Source organism: Lissotriton helveticus, chromosome 3_1 (genome assembly GCF_964261635.1).
Source record: "Lissotriton helveticus chromosome 3_1, aLisHel1.1, whole genome shotgun sequence".
NCBI lineage: Eukaryota > Metazoa > Chordata > Amphibia > Caudata > Salamandridae > Lissotriton > Lissotriton helveticus.
In genome coordinates, this window is record NC_136061.1 from 542,934,942 (window position 1) to 542,952,970 (window position 18,029).

Below are 18,029 nucleotides of genomic sequence, written 5' to 3' on the forward strand. Positions count from 1 at the left end.
ATTGGCCGGGAGTGACCGATCTCCTTTCTTATAGATGGGTATAATAATTGCTCCCTTCCATGTTTCTGGGATTGCAGCCCCCATTACGATGGCGTTTCCCAGTAGGGTCACATACCTGGCCCATCGTACTTTATCATTTCTAAATACATCGGAGGGTATCCCATCTAAACCCGGTGCCCTACCCCCTTGCAAGCTACTAATTACAAGTTCGGCTTCTTTCGGGGAAAACAAACTTCCAATGCAAAATACGGGTGAGATTACTTCCACATCCACGACTTCCTTTGCCTCTGCATACTGGGGTTTAAAGTACTCCACCCAGGCCGCCTCATCAACGTTGTTGTCTGGTTTGTTTGGGGTGCCGCCTCTACCCCACTTTACAATTTTCCAGAAAAGCCTGGAATCCTTGGCCCCCGAGGCCGCACGCAGTTCGTCCCAGTGCTCCTCATCCCACTTTTTCTTAGCCAGGCGAATACTAACATTATATTGCTTCCTGCTGCACAGATCACAGCCTTGTCCCTAGTTCTAATTGCTCTAGCCAATGCTAGTCTGGCTACCCTACACTTCTTATTGAACCACCTAGCTGGTTTGGGTAAAACTTTCCTATTTGCCTTGAAAGGTCTATTAAAGTGAGGTTTTAAAAGGGAAAAAAACGTATTGTGTATATCTGTAGTTAACCTAGACCCTGGGGTTATAGAGCTTACTGCCTCCATGGCGCCGATTGCAGAATCCACCTCTGAATTTATAAAGTGCATGGACTCCGCACTCGCCAACACACTTGGCCAATTAAGTCTACGTGTGTCATTGGCTATATCGGGCAACACTCCATCACAAGGTTGCGAACAACCTGTCATAGGTGTCCACCAATTATGGGTGACACAGAGGGGATTGTGATCGCTTTCCAATCTACCCTCGATTTCCATATCGCATACCCCCTGCCATAAATTAAAGCTACAAATGACGTAGTCTATTCTACTTTTGCTATAGCCATTGTCAAATGTACAGAGACCTTCCTGGTCACCCTTAGTTCTTCCATTTAGGGCTCTCAGCCAGTATTCCAGGCACATAGCATTTAGTAGTAATATGTCCGTCGTCCACCGTTTAACTGCAGCCAAGTTTAGGGTTGGAATGCCCCATAGGATGTCCTCCTCCTGGCCTAATGGATTCTCAGAGTTATCCAACGGTTCAAATGTCCTATTTAGGTCGCCAGCCACTACCACTCTATTTCCCATGGACTGTGATTCAAGGAAGGTATACAAGGCCTCTAGAATGGGTGAACTCCCACTATTTGTACCCCTGGCATAAATATTATAAATGTCTACCACACCCCACTTGTCCGATGTCATTCTTAACAGTTGGATGTCCTTGGAGCCCAAGTCCAGGGCTTTTACTTTAACTTTTAAATCTTGCTTGACCCAAACTGTTAAGCCTCCCATAGGTCGACCCCTAGCACCTCTACTTGCTGGTATTGAAAAGTTTAAATAGCCTGGTAAAAAAATAGGATCACACGCCCATGTCTCTTGGAATAGACACACTTCAAACCCCTTAATAAAATCTATCCAGTTTTGGGACAATAACCGGCTAGATAGCCCTGCAATGTTCCACGAGAAGAACTTCCCTGGGATTGGGCCATCTCTGGCTCCGACCTCAGGGACTAATGTGGAAGATAGGTTAGTTGGGCTTTCAGTATTCCCTTCTTGAACTATCCCAAAGTCCAGAAAGTTATTATCAGTTTCCTGGGAATTAATAGTATTTGCTATAAATACTTCCTCACGCCCCATACTATACGTACAGGCCCCACAATTTGCCCTCGGGCTCGCAATCTTCCCACCGATAATTGCCTCTTTTGGGGACGCTCTTGTGTCCAAGCTAGGCACAATAGAGTTCCCACATAGGTCCCCCTTTTTTATCGTACCTCCCCCAATACTCAGGGGATCACCCGACTTCGGTCAATAGCCCCAACCCAAATTTCTTGTCCCATCATGGGAATGATAGGTTTGACCGTTGTAGAAGTTTGGTCGTGGCATAGGCACAGGGTCGGGGACGTTCCCTAGCAAAGGAAAGTAACTAAAACTACCCAGGTCATTATTCACACCAAATTTGGCACCCATTGGTCTTGGGTAAAAAAAGGTAAGATCCACAATACCAACCCCTCCGCTATTGGTGCCCCAGCCCGGCCTTGTTATCCAACCTGCCACCCTTGGATCTTGGAAATTTATTACAATACATTCCCCCCCCCAGATTTTTGGGTGTACAACCTATCCAATTAATCCGTCTTACCCCGATAATCAAACCATCAACTTCCCCCGGCAATGGTCTATTAACCCTTAGCCAGTGCATGACCTTATTTTTTAACATCTGGTAGGTTTCTCTTTGTCCTACCAATAAAGGTGGAACATTGGTTAGGACAGCCACATAGGGGTAGGAATCCGGGGTAAGGTTCATAGGGGGGTATCCTGGGGGGAGGTTTCGTCACTAGGAGTGTAGGGCGGCTAATGTCTGGAACAACAGGGCGGGGTTTTAGAACATTTTGTAAAGCCTGGGGATTATTCAGTGTACCGTTGCTTTTACTGTGGCTGATGTTACCACCAGCCACAGAGCCAGAACAAGATTTCTGGGTACTTGGTAGGAATTGGGTACTATTACTTGGAGGAATAGCATTTTTAGGACACTCTTTACTACCCTTGGTCACAGTGTCTGGAAGCTTTGTTTTCCCCCCAGCGGTGCTACCTAGGGGCACTGGCAGTTCGGTATTAATCTTACTGCTTTATCCAATTCCTTTGGGCCCAATTACAGTGCTAACCACGGGGGGGGGTGCAATTCAACCGTAGGAGCGCTTTCATCCTGTCCAGCAGAATGCTGGGTGTTCCTACTCTCACCCGTCCTTAAATGGGACTTAATTAATGATTTTGTGGAGAAGAAGTTATCCAGACTAGCCTGCTCAAAGTGATCTAAGCGATCCGCTAGTTTTTTAACTTGATCCTCTATAGGAGCCAGAAGGGACTTTAACAGTCTCTCCAACTCAGGGACCAGTAGCGGAATGGACGGTAGTGTCTCAGGTGACACTATCGTTATAGGGGCTGGACTTACTGGAGCAACTTCCCCCTCACCCGTCAATGCCCCGATAGGACTACTCCCAACAGAATCCTGTGGGTTCGTACATATTCCCACTTTTCTGATTTTTCTCGGGGGTTTTGGGGCATAACATTTCTTAGGGGCCACACTCCTCTTCCTTTTAGGGCAAGGTTTAGATTGTACTACATAGGATAATACACTAGGTTGAGCCATACTTGGCTGACCAATAGGTGTTTCAATAGGGGCGCTAGAAGGGATTTCGGGCAAAATAGAAGTGTCAGTTTCCAAGGACAGGACAACCAGTGGCTCTATAGTTGGAGGAAAGGGCTTAGATGTTTCCAATACAACTGGGAGTATTGTAGAAGATAAAGGGGTAACCAGTGCAGGAAAGCTTTGTAGGGTACGTTTTTCTATTGGATTTTTCAAAAGTTCAATAGATAACCTGCGTTCCGCACGTTTTTCCGCCAGGGCAATATCCTTGTCAATGTCTTGGGTAAATCGATTGAAATATTTGTCCAATGGACCCATAATGGCAGGCCCTGCCTCAGGCACCAAAGTGGTGCTGCTGAGTGATAAAGACATAGTGTGGGGTCTCCTAAACTTTTACCAAAGAACCAAGGGACAGTTAACACAGTAATACGAGATACAGAGCACACTGTTAAAGACAAAATACCAGGGATGTGAATGTCAGTGGGGGGGCCCAGCCCGGCCTCCTTCGGCCCCTAACGGCCACAGATGGTCCCGCCCTTGTCCCGGGCTTCACCCGGGCACGCTCCCGCGCGCTCCCGTGCAGCGGTAATCTTCCCTGCTCAAAAAGATATTATAACCAATGAAAATGGGTATTTCAATCATCCGGTGCTTAGGGGGCGGGGCGGGGCTAGCAGGGAGAGCAGGCCAGGTGTACTCAATCGGCCAGCAGGGACTCCTGGAACATCGAGTCCCTGCACTTGCTCGCAGCCCTGCTCGGCCCTTTCTACACCCTGGTAAGTCCTTCCACTGGCACTCACTCCTTCCCACGAAGAGGGTCCCGCGTAGAGGGAACCGCGAGTTGTAATCTGGAAATCCGGGGGTTTAAAGTCCAAAACACATGGAGCAGCCCAGCGGCACCAAACTGCGCAAAGAACTTAGGGTCCCGCCACTCTCAGAAAGATGTGGGTATTTCAATCATCCGGTGCTCAGGGGGCGGGGCGGGGCTAGCAGGGAGAGCAGGCCAGGTGTACTCAATCGGCCAGCAGGGACTCATGGAACATCGAGTCCCTGCACTTGCTCGCAGCCCTGCTCGGCCCTTTCTGCACCCTGGTAAGTCCTTGAACTGGCACTCACTCCTTCCCACGAAGCGGGTCCCGCGTAGCGGGAACCGCGAGTTGTAATCTGGAAATCCGGGGGTTTAAAGTCCAAAACACACGGAGCAGTCCAGCGGCACCAAACTGCGCAAAGAACAGAGGGTCCCGCCACTCTCAGAAAGATGTGGGTATTTCAATCATCCGGTGCTCAGGGGGCGGGGCGGGGCTAGCAGGGAGAGCAGGCCAAGTGTACTCAATCGGCCAGCAGGGACTCCTGGAACATCGAGTCCCTGCACTTGCTCGCAGCCCTGCTCGGCCCTTTCTACACCCTGGTAAGTCCTTCAACTGGCACTCACTCCTTCCCACGAAGCGGGTCCCGCGTAGCGGGAACCGCGAGTTGTAATCTGGAAATCCGGGGGTTTAAAGTCCAAAACACACGGAGCAGCCCAGCGGCACCAAACTACGCAAAGAACAGAGGGTCCGCAATCGATTTTAATGTCCACATGCTTCAGTCAGTCCACAAGCTTATACACAGTTATGCTTTCCATTGCAGGTATGAAACAAAGGCAATGGAAAATAACAATTATGCAAATTACACAAATGTTAAACCTCAAATATGATTAACCCATGCTTGAATAACTTATTTGCTCCTCAATGTTTGCTTGTGTTGTGCAGTTCCTTTGTACATTGTAATAGCTCCTAATTGATGAGAATGCTGTGTAAGTCTAGATGTTATAACATAATGTAATTGAAATAATGAAACTTTTAATAACCACATCACGATGAGCCTCAGCATGAACAGTGCGTGATAATCATATATTGTACAAGACGTTCAATGTGCTTTTATTTTATAAATACATGCTAGCATTATCATTATATTTGTTTAAAAAACAGTAGCAAAGAACTACTCCGATGTTCAGGAAATAAAATGGTAAAATGTACTTACGTTTGTAATGCATTATTTGTTGCATTAATAAGGCTCTGCTCCTGTATCTTGTCAAGTATTAACAAGGCACATTTTTCATGACCCTGCAGGAGCAAATCAAGTACACAGATTTAAACATCTGAGGTATCTTGCTTACCTAATCCAGAGTTAATGACTAATGCAATACATTGGGTTACAACTTACAAGTAATAAAAATGTGACTTTGAGTGCTATAAAAACGTTATCGTTGCCATTATTATTATGTACAGATCATACTGAGAAAGCCTCATGGCATATTCAGTTTGTAAGGAACCATAGTGGGAACATTAATGGCACCAAAATGAGACAATGCTTTTACAAAAATAGGACCTTATGGGAAACCGATGACCGCGACAGTGATCTACCTCGGTTATACACATGACATTTCTGCATTGGGATGATATGTTTGATGTTTATTAATATTAAACACCTTTCACCCAAGCAGCAACCTCACTATGGATTGCCCCCACTACTAACGCACACATCCTAGACACAACCATTACTTTCGACAAACGGCAGAACGACAGAAACAGCCATATTTGTAAGTGCTGTAGATCTGCACAAATGCCACCCTATCAAAAACCTAATGTGATTACAGTAAAACAAACTTTTAACATTGCATATGCCAAGATAAAAAACTGACTAGTAGTTTGATTAACTCTTGCTGCATTTCTACAAAAACACGGAGTTAGCTTGATGAAAATATAAACACACCCTACAAGCATGCCTAAAAAGTACAAAAAGATTACTCTGGGCATCGAAAGAAATCAAACAAAAGCTGAAGAGGAACCTCAGATAATCACAAACTAACAATCACCTGGAGAAGGTGGGTACTGGTTGGAAAAGGCAGCAACATCATTAATGATTTACAGAAGAGGCAAGATGGCTCAAGGAGCTGAACACTCACCTCTCACATACACTGTGATATGCCAGTTCAAGTCTCAGCTTGGTTTACTCAACCTTTTATGGTTCTTTAATCAGTAATTGAGTACTGTTATACGGAGTATGCACAGCAATTACATATGGAAAACTGCAGCACCAAATACCATCTAAAAATATAGTATAAACCAAACATCAGTGTGTGCCTGCCTCGAATAACTAAGGTCACCAGTTTGAACCTCTAGTACATTGTTACGCTTCCGCTGTAGATTAAAGTGGGAGCTGTCAAACATTTTGGGGCTAATTCAGAGATTGGTGCTAGGAAAAGACAAATAATGTTAGTGCTATGAAAAATGTACAAGTAGCACCAAATAAAGAGTTTTACTCTCCATTCAGCAGTGTTGCCTTTAACAGGAAAATAGCACTCCAAGAGCAGAACCCTGAAATTGAGATAATAGCCCTAAAACTATGCAGGAAACACAAATAATGCTCATGTTTGACCTAAACAATGTACCCCAGTGGAGATGGGTGGAGGGGGGGAGACGATGGACGGAGTGCTGAAACTTTCCAGATCTGGGTTGAATCCATCCTTGTCCTTTAGCTCACTTTGCTACCCCAGTTTGGACCCAGACATATGCAAATCATTCTTGACCCTGTGCCTCATATGAACAGTCCAGCCCACACTGCCAGGCAAGGTCCTGCCTCGACCGGAAAACAGCATTCTGGGACCTGTTTCGGGGTAAGACCCCATATCAGGCAGGCTAGCTTGAATCCTTTGGCAAAGTAAGCAAGGCACCCACGTCTGGGCATACCCTGCCAACTTAGGGCAAACAAAGCAGACCGAGGGAGACTTTTCAGGCACTCTCCCACAGTCACAGATCTGGGTTGAATCCATCATTGTTCTTTAGCTCACTTCGCCACCCCAGTTTGGACCCAGCCATATGCAGATCAGTCTTGACCCTGTGCCCCTCATGGGAACAGTCCAGCCCGAACTGCCAGGCCAGGTCCTTCCTGGATTGGAAACAAGCATCCTGGCACCAGTTTCGGGGTAACGCCCCTCATCAGCTAGCTTGAATTCAGAGGCAAAGTGAGAAAGGGACCCACATCTGGGCAATCCCTGCCAACTTAGGGTGAACAAAGCAAACACAAGGAGATGATGGACAGAGTGCTGAAACTTTTCAGACACTCACCCCCAATCACAGATCTGGGTTGAATCCATCATCGTTCTTTAGCTTACTTCACCAACCCAGTTTGGAATAGCATGGGGAGCAAACAAACAATGGATTTAGGCCCAGATCTCTGTAATGGGGTGAATGTATGACATTGTTCCGCATTCTGTCCATCAATTGTTCTTTTTGCATTGGAAGAAGGAGGCAGGAATGACCAGAAAGAGAGGCTTTTCTTGCTTCGATCAGGGGAACACCACAGGGCAGAAATCATGTTTCAAAGGGAGGAGGTACAATGTTCTCCCTCTTGGCTACCACAGAGTATTCCATGCAGAACCCTCCTGATGGCATTTCATTTCGCTGAGGCCCAGGCAAACACCACATCGTTACTTAGGGGAAGATTAAGTGTTTGGTGGTCCTACAGAGGACGGCGCAATGTGCCGTCCACAGTAGGACCACCAAAGACTGGGGTGTGACCACCTGCCAGGCACTCATGGGGTGGTCTGACAGCGGTAGTCTGTTAGGCTCATAGAAGAGCCTACCATGCAGACCGCCGCTCTCAGAGCGTCAACTGCACCTCCCTGCACAGTGTGGCATGCTACACTGTGCAGGAACTGGAGGTGCAAATCCATGTGCGCCCCCCCCCCCCCATGCGCCCCATGGGCCCCATTAGTTGCCTCACTACCACCATTTTCATGGTGGGCTCAATGCATGAAATAGGTGGTGGTGGGGCAACTCGGAATAAGCTCGGCGGTGCAGCTGCGGGACCACTAGCACATTTCTGCCTTTGACCGCTGTGTGAACACTGTGGGATCCTGGATCCCTGGCAGTGGCAGCGGTCCAGTGGCAGTCTGACCACCGCAGTCATAGTAATGTGGGCGGTCCAGCAACGTGGCGGTGTTCGGCCACCAAGGCGGGTTTGGCGGTCCACTCGTAATCAGTCCCTCAGATCCCAAGTCTGGAGAGCAGTTTGTTTCCTTACATGTTTTGACTACATAAAGTAGTATATTTACCAGAGTGTTTAAAAATCATGCTTCATGGTGTAAGGCTTTCAGTGGTGTTTCTTAGGAGGCAGCTTACTTTTAGGCCTATTTGCATGTGTTTTCACCCAGGATTTGCATGTACTAAAACACAACGACAAGTACTCTGTTTGCTGACGGGGGCCACTCCCTGGTTTAAACTGGGTGTGCAATGAGCAGACAGGGGCTGTGACATCATTAAAAATAACAGTGCCGACATTTGTCTCCCACCTAGTCAACAGGCAGACACTGACACTCTGGATACCCCTTGATCTAATCAAGAATGTAACTGTAATGTAGTATGTACTGTATACAATGTCACTGAGAAATGGTAAAGTCGCCCGCTTGTAACTCATTGGTGAATGATGGTCGAACTGTTTAATAAAAAGAATAACAAAAATAAAAATAATAACAGTGAACAGAAGCTCGCAAATGAGCTGTCAAAGTTAGGTTGTGCAGAGCAGCTAGCAATGAAGCTGCGGGGTTACCCACCTGTCCATGTCTAAAAGAATGGGGAATTTCAAACTTTCAAGGGAGGCTCAAACGAGAGATAATATATAACGACTTAATGGGTAAATGTGTATTATTGTAAAATATGCAATCTACTGGTTCTGGTGACATCATAAACCACAAGACTAAAGGTCAAATAGTTTGTTACATCCACAGAATCCCGAGAAGTCAATATGGGACCATATTACATATGATATAGTTATGTTTTTTTTGCCTCAAAAAGCCATATTCTTTAAAGTGCAGCCAAGAAAGGGTGGTGACTGGGTTTAGTATGTTTAGGTTTGTTTTACTTGTCATGCAGTGGCGGAAGGTAATTTCAGCAGGCAGAGGCGGGCCATACAATCACACATATACATACTCACATCTACCTGCACACTCACACCCATACATTTGTGAGGACACACACATACACCCACTATTCAGAAGCACATACACTCACACACATTCACTGCACACAAGCCCTAATACACCAACATTACTGGGCTGCAGCAGTGAATTCCTTCATAGTTCCAGGAGGATTGAGACTGCCACCTCCTCTCATCGGACAATTAGAGAAGGTGGCAGTCCCTTAATCATTACAGAGTGGGATGAGGTCAGTAAGACTGCCGACCTCACCCAACCCCACTCTGTGACACGTGTCACTGATGAACACTCGCCCATAGGCACTTCAGGGCTTAAAATCAGTAATGCGCTCCTACGTCATGAGGGCGAGGACCTTCAAGTGCCCTGCCGGGGCTGAGGAGGTCACGTCCATAGGGCTGTGAAATCCTGAGGCCGGCAAAGTTCAGCTCAGACAGCTAGACTCCTGCGCATTTAGCGCATGTACAGCACCTGGCTGTCTGATCTGAACATGAACAGTGTCTGTCTGTCAGTCTGACCTTTGCTCAGCCTGACAGACAGTCTTCATGTTTGCAAAAAGGTGTGGGGCTTCTCCACCCTTAAGGATGGGCCGCGCCTGGTTTCATGAATAAATTATTGATAAAACATTGGACAATGGTGAGGGCCAATGGATTTATACGATTCTGTGGCTGCAGTTTTTATCGCATAATTATGAATTTATCGTGTCTGCCACGTCACCTACAATATAGTTTTCAGAATTTGCATATTTCACAAACCAAGAATTTTTGCTGCATATTTTACCTTTTTACCCCGATAATTTAGATAATCTTGCTGCATAATTTGGTCCTTTATGGCGCACATTCCTTGTCTTGAACATGGTAAAGCTATACAGAGTGGTTTAGGGGTCTCATTATGAAGATGAAACCCACATTTGACATGGAACCATCAAGTATTTTCCATGTTTCACTGTTCCCTGTGAAGTATACATTTTTATACCAATGCATTTGGTGCAATAAAAGCACACAAACATGTTATATTACAAAGGAACTTTTGGTCAGCCCTCTTATTTTCCATTGATTTGTTCAAGTTCCATTCACATTTTGCCTCTGTCCATCTCAGCCTAGAGCATGGGACAATGGTCAGCCCACTTGAGCCAATGGTTGTTCACTTTGAGTAATATCACTTTGTTCTTGCTCACATCTGTCAAAAAAAGTAGGCCAAATAATTGAAATCGCGGGTGGACAAAGTTCACCTGTCATTTCATGTTTTTTTAAATGTATTCTTGCAATTGTTCATTTTTACGTACTTTTTAAAACTTTTTTTGCAAGAGCATGCCACTTTTAGATCGTGTTATTTTTCACTTTTTATCACTTTTACATTTTAAATGTCTATTACATATGTTTGCTAAAAAACAGAAGTAAATAAAAAAACATTGCAAGAAGTATTGGTTTTTCCAATTACTGTTTCCACATGTGCCTCTTGGTATTATTGAACATGCTCCCAGGAAATGTGATGTAAGCTTTTGCCTGTACCACATGGCTCTTTTGTAGCCCCACCCATTCAGTGCATCAGCCTCCGGTGTAAATTTGCAATATGTCTTTCTGGCAATGTTATGGTGCAGAATGATTGTGAGGAATTGGGTTTTTGGTTGAGGGGGTGTGAGCCCTTCTCAAGAAAGAGCCGTAATCCTTGTCAGGCTGAACCATAAAAGTCACTAAATCAACCTTTACTTAACCCTCTGGTAGCTTAGCACAAAAGCAGTCAGGCTTAACTTAGAGGCAGAGTGCAAAGTCTTTATGCAGCACTCAAACAGGAATAAAGTGAAAACACAACACCAGAAAAAGCTCATACTATTTTTTAAAACATTGAGTCAAATGTAATAAACAATTTGACATCAAATTGACAAAAATCCAATCATTAGTAACAAAGATTTTTTTCATAGTTTTTAGTGCAATCTAGTGCCTAAAAGATCAAAGTCCCAACTGCGTACATCTAGTCATGTGAGACTGGGGCAAAGTCAAACTTTATGGCCAACCACGATGGAACACGGTATAGATACAAGAAGTGGAATGAGTCCGGTCTCAGCTGACCTTAGGACTTACAATGAGGCAGCAGGCGGTGTCTGAGGATGAGGAGTTGTCATCAGGGAGCTGGTGGATGAAGTCGCTGTAAATATTTCTTTGTTCGACTTAGTCTCTTATTTGGAAGGCAAAGATCTCCACTGAGACCAGGCTGTACCTGATAAGGGTTCCAGGGGGATGGATACTCTTCCTTGGAGAAGCCACTGAACAGGATTTGTTGCTGCAGAGACGAACTTAACGAGAGCTACCACGAAGCCAAGCTGACTGCAGATGCACTTTGGGCAGATCGGGGAGCAGGTAGGTCCCGGTCTCCTCTCAGAAATTTTTCTTCCAAAATGTGCTCTGAGAACTAAGTCCTAGTTTTTGTATTTGGCTAGTTGGGCACCTTTAGCACCACTTCAAAGGGTCCAAGACTGGGGGCACTACTTGGAGGGTCAGGACTCACTTCAAGCTTCAAGCTGGTTCAAGATTATGTTATGTTATGTGTATTTGTAAAGCACACTATCATCTGCGAGGGTATCCTTGCACTGAGTAGGTGTGTGTGCCTAACCCTAGCTGTGGTAGGTTGGTTAATTGAAAAGCCAGGTCTTCATCTTCTTGAGGAATTCAAGGAGAGAGGAGGCGTTGATGTGGAGAGGGAGATTGTTCCACGCTTTACGAATACTGTAAGAGAACGCTCGTCCTCCTGATTTGATTCTGTGCATGCATGGGATGTTGGCGTGTAGGAATGCTGTGGAGCAGAGGTGCCTGGATGGTTGGTGAAGGAGATGCAACTGTTCAGGTAGGTGGGGCCTGAGTGGTAGAGTGCCTTAAATGTGTGTGTGGAGTTTGAATTGAGCGCGTTTGTATTTTGGAAGCCAGTACAGTTCCCGGAGGTGTGGAGTAACGAGATGTTCTGTTTGGGAGATTGAGGATGAGTCTGGCTGCCCAGTTCTGGATGGTCTGTAGTCTTCTAGTGAGTTGTTGGTGATCCTGGTGTAGAGGGCGTTCCCATAGTCCAACCTGGTGGTGGTAGGGCATGAGTGACAGTGTTTCATATGGTGCATGAGAGCCAATTGACGATCTTCCTCTGCATCTTCAGTGTGTGGATGCGGGATGCAGTAACAGCATTGACTTGTGTAGTCATGTCCAATTTGCTGTTAATGATTATTCTGAAGATCCTGGCATGGGCTCTGAGTGTGGGTGTGAGTCTGAGTTGGGCCAGCCACCACTTGGTGTCCCATGGTGAGGTGCTCTTGCTGAAGATCACTACTTCTATATTCCTTGTGTTGAGCTGGAGACAGTTGGCATTCATCCAACTAGTGAATTTGGTCATGCAGGCGGTGACCTTGTTTCTTGTGTTGGGGGTGTTGTCCGCGAGGGAGAGTATGAGTTGCATGTCATCTGGTGCACTTTAAAAGTTGTTGGAGCTTTTTGTGACCCTGTAGCTCTGAACAGGAGGTCAGCAAACTAGCCTTTTTAGTCACTCTGGTGGTCCTAGCTGTAAGCAGGTCTCCAGCAGCAGAGTAGTCCTCTTGGAGCAGCAGGGTAGTCCTTAGAAGTACACAGAAGGCACCAGGCAGCAGGGCAGTCCTCGAGAGTCCTCTGCAAGGTCCAGAAGTGAACTGAAGAGAAGGCCTGAGGATCCTATTTTTATACCTTTTGCCAGCTTTGAAGTGAAAGAAACCTCTAGAGTTTTACCCTCAATAGATGGTCTTGAAATTTCCTGCCGCTCTGCCCACTTTCCACAGGGTCTGGGGTCACAAAAGGCTAGTGTGAAGTTATTTATGTGTGTACTGAGGCAGCTCCTTGGAAATGTAAGTGGGGCTGTGCACAGAACTGCCCCTCCCATCCTGCCAGGATGGCCCATTCTGCCAACACCTGGTTCCCCTGTGTATTACTGTCTGGGAGGTATACACAAAGGCCAACTACCAACTATACCTAGTCATGTCACCCAGGATACAGGCACCATATGGTTAGGACAAGAAAATGCCAACTTCCTAAAAGAGGCATTTTCAGAATGGTGAGTTAAAATCTGATTTTACCATTAAAGAGGAGGTTAAATTACAATCCCTTTGACACTAAACATGATATTTCTAACTATTCCCAAACAAAGGTTAGCACCTATTGAATGTAATAAGGCAACCCAATGTTATCCTATGGGCAGAGTACACATTACAGCAGTGAAAAACGCATTTTTGAGTTTTTCACTGCCAGGACATGTAAAACTCAAAAAGTACATATCCAACTTTTTAAATACAGTCTATCCTATCAGCTGTTAAGGGCCTAACCTAGGGATGACCTATGTGTATTAAAAAGGGAGTTTTAGGGTTGGTAGACCGTTTATTTTGCCATGTCAAACTGACAGTTTAAAAGTGCATACAGGCTGCAATGGCAGGCCTCACACATTTTTAAACTGTGTTTAACCTACGTAATTAGGTGGGACAATAAGTACTGCAGGCTCACTAGTAGCATTTAGGGCCCTGGGTATATGGCATACCACATTACTAGGGACTTAAAATAAATGAAATATGCCAATCAGGTGTAAGCCAATTTTACCATGTTTAAGCACTTGAGCGGAGCACTGGTTAGCAGTGGCAAAGTGCACAGAGTCCTAAGTACAAAAAAACAAAGTCAGCAAAATAGGAGGGAAGAAGGCAAAATGTTTCAGGAAAGACCGCCCTAAGGTTGACAGGTCTAACACTACTTTTAAGCCAGCCTCCTGTTCCAAAATGCCTTTCAGGGGTGGTTTCTAGGCCTATTTGTGGATTACACACCTTATCACTTGCACCACTTGATGCAAAGACTTCCATTTACTATGAACTCAAAATGCGTTGCTACTTTTGCATAGGTGCAAACAGCCCTTTTAATCCTTCCACCTAGCTCTAAATTAAGCTGTTAAACAGTTACAGTTGAATATCCTCTTGCTAGAAAAGGATGTAAGATGTTCCCTAAAAGAACACAGGGGAACCACAGTTAGGCGTTACTCTTCAGAATGCTCAAAATTCAAGCTGTTGTGATTTTTATGTCTAGTTTGACAGAAGAGCTATCTGCAAGAACTACTGTTGCCAATTCTTTCAAATATACATATTTCAGATCCACCCATATTTATCTCATCTCATGCTATTGGCTGTTGCTGTATCATTCCTCCTACGGTGAAAAGCTTGTAGCGTAGTGCATGAATAACTATTTCACATCTCAATAGTACACTGATTCATCGAACGTTAAATAGTTTATCTCATAAATGCATTGTATACGAGAGGCATTTGTGTTTTGTTTTTTCAAAGCTGACTTTTTTAATGTTTTAGTCAGGATTCATAATAAAAGCCAGACTTATTGGCTTGGCCTGGAGTACTAGAAGCGCACTGCCAGAATCCCAGTTCAGAGGGCCATGGGGCAAGCAGGGGTTACTGGACTTAACAGTGGGGTTTGAGACCTTTTACAGCTGATGCCCAACCTACTACAGATCCTGAGCAACAGGGCCAAGTACCCTCTCAGCACTTGACTCTCAGTGGTGGTGTGGGTCGAGCAGTCCAAAGGCTGCTCAGGGGAGGTAGACACAGGGGGATGAACACTGGCTCACAACTCAAAATACACACAGCAGAAGTAATAAATGATTGTCCAGTCAAATACTTGCTTTTATGAAAAAAAGAGTATTTATATATGAGCATAAAGTTAAATATTGGCTCTTGTGCTTATAGGTGGGGTCCTTGAGTCCCACTCTCCTCAAACTAGCGGTTGTGGTTATTCCTCATTCACTGTAGGTGAAAGTTGGGTTACTCCACTAGTAGTCGGAGTTTTAGGAATCCCACTCTGACTCTTAATTACAGTCAAAGGTGTTCCAGCGCCGAAGAGATATCTGGGAAGGAAGTTCCCCAGGGGCCTTCTGGCACAAATTCAGCCTTACTCACACTAGCAGGAACGTAGTGTCCAGAGTCTCTGAGCACGCCCCATTTGAGGGTGATGAATCGCAGCAACTGTCTCGGGTAAGTCTATCTCACACGGCACAGACAGGCTGCGACAGGATGCTGCACAAGGTCCAGCGACAACAGCGGCCAGGGGGTTCTCGATGTTCCTCTGATGCAGGGTACGTTTTTCAGTTCCACTCTTAGGGAAGGCTGGGGTGGTGTGCTAGAGCTTTTTGTAAAAATCCTACCAAGTAAGGCTGGGGTGGGGTGCTTGAGCTTTTTGTAAAAGTCCTACCAGGTAAAGTCTGTCATTGCATAAACACGCCCAGAAGCTCTTCTCCAAACCCATCTCCAAATCAATTTTTTACTTACTTTATTACAAGCTAAGTGCAAGGCGGTATTCAAGTCTTTATCCTTCGCAGTCAAATCCACGTTTGTGCTGCTGACTAACATTTCTGTAACAAAATAAACAAAAACAAATGGAAAGTTTGTGTTATGTCCTTGTAGCCTTCATTACAGAGTCCTAGACCTCATTGCTCCTGACCAGAAGGAGATACCACCCAGAGGCCTCAACTGCCTCCTAATGAAAGCTACCAGTATGTAACCTGGCTGTAATGCAGCTATAACCATTTTATCCCTCTTCCATGTCCCAGACATAATGAAGGAGGACATATCAAACAGAAAAGCATGTGTGACAAGTACCACAGACAGCAACATACTGCTGTAATGATGTGGTATTTAATTAAACAAACAATATATGACGCCTCAGTAGGATACAGACCCCATCACCTTTGCTCACATTACCCCCAATCAAGGGCCAGATGTACGACCTTTTTTAGCAGTTGCACACAGGAAATCGGCCTGTCTGTGACCGCTAAAAAGTTCTGTGCAATGTACAAACCACAAACACAAAAAAGGGTTTGCAACTCGCTATTAGGAGGAGGCGTGCCAAGGGCGTCCTTTTTTAATAGTGAGTAGCACTTCTATGTACGATTGTTTTGTAACAGCAATTGCAGTTGCAAAACACTCGCAGTTTACCACCTACTTCAAGTCGGTGGTAAGCCACTCGCAAACGGGAAGGGGTACCCAGGAAACCCCTTCCCCTTTGTGACTGGCAGCATAAATATTTTTTAAGAGCAGGCAGTGGTCCCAGGCAGTGGTCCCAAGGACCACTGTCTACTCTTAAACAATGAAACAAAAACATTTAATTTCACTTTTTTAAATGCATCCTGTTTTCCTTTAAGGATGCATTTACAAAAAAAAATTGCTTTATTTAAAAAGCAGTCGCAGACATGGTGGTCTGCTGACCCCAGCAGGCCACCATCCCTGTGAGAGCTGGACATTCCCAATACATTAGCAAAGTGTGACCTGCCTCATGAATATTAATGAGGACGGTCATTTGCGACCTCATTCGGAATTGCAAACAGTGTCTGAGACACTGCTGTACATTCCATTTTGCGAGTCGCAAAACGTCGCAATTTGCGACTCGCAAAATGGAATGGTCATACATTTGGCCTCAAATATTGAATGTAATTGAAATGTGTGTGGAGAAGGCTATGTAGGTGTTCTACAAATGACATTTGTCACTACATCTAGAACACATTTCTGTCCAAAAACTCCTACCTGTTCGAATGTTCGACCCACATCCAGACAATCATCAAGTTAAGATGCCGGAAGTGAGCTTTTTGAAAGTGTGAGCCTCCAAAGGTGGAGGCTGCATCATCAAGATAAATATTTAGTGCTCTCCCCCTATCTACAGAATGCAGTTACACTTCCTTAGAGGATTAAGGGCAATGAGAAAAATCTGGCGAAAGGATGGCTGGTGAACGTGAAATTCTCCTATCTGGTGAGAGGGAACAGAGGCTAATTGAAAGGAGGGACCATGATTTATACACCGCGAGTCATTTTTTCATTTTGTTTAGTAGACTGAAGATGCGCCTCTTTCCAGCAAAGGTCATCCTCACTTGTTAGATCTTTGACGAGGAAGAAAAGTGGTGGAACAGGAACATTTCTCAGTAAAGGAGCCCAGCCATCAAGTTTTTCTACCTCTGCCTTATTTGCATTCAGGAATTGCAAAGAAAATACTCGGCAATTGAAATAAATCAATGTCATTAGTCATACACTGAACCCAGGGAAGAAACAGAGATTCATCCATTATTTGTTTAAAATAAAATGCATATATTTGTTACTACATGAACGGATAACTACTCTGCTCTGATTATAAGAACATTTCTAGGTAAGATGAACATGTTTAATACTAGAGCCTTCATTTCTCCACTCCATTTCATACATAAATAGAGGTATGTTGCTATGTTCTACTGAAGTACACTACCTGGCAGGTAACATTATAAACTGACAAAACTGCAGCCCTCTCTATTGTAGATATTATCTTTGATTGGACACCCAACTATTAAGCAGCTGGTCTTGGGCCTGCATATATAGTATAAGTGCCATACTTATTGTGAAGGCAGGTATCTGTGTTCTTACTGGACAAGTGATTGTGCAGCTCCATCACTTCATTTAACACCTGGGAACATACAGTATTAATGTGTTCTACCAGGAGAAATTTGCACGGGGAAACTGCAAGGTCTGTACGAAGTTTAAACACCACTCATAATTCTGACCTTCCAGTTTGACGTCAGGCGTCTTTATTGCTTCAATTTTCTTTTTTGTAAAAGGGCCCAATGTGGAGTATTTTATTTAGCCATAAACAAGCCAAACAAAGTTAGTGATCGTATAGTTGAAACCCACGTGATCACTCAACTATTCACTTCACTAGCAAAATGATAAATACATACAAAAAACATTACACATAGTGTCGTAACTGCA

General features: G+C 44.8%; 1 protein-coding gene across 6 annotated transcripts in view; it reads right to left on the reverse strand.

The window, feature by feature from the left end:
• ANKRD44 (ankyrin repeat domain 44) overlaps positions 1-18,029 on the reverse strand; it is a 766,729-nt gene that overhangs the window by 45,766 nt on the left and 702,934 nt on the right. For all 6 annotated transcript variants that reach the window (XM_078680434.1, XM_078680433.1, XM_078680431.1 and 3 more), the window contains 2 exons: positions 15,573-15,655; positions 5,302-5,384 (listed from right to left, as the gene is read on the reverse strand). In XM_078680434.1, the coding sequence (XP_078536560.1) occupies positions 5,302-5,384; positions 15,573-15,655 (166 nt within the window). The remainder of the gene's footprint in view (positions 1-5,301; positions 5,385-15,572; positions 15,656-18,029) is intronic.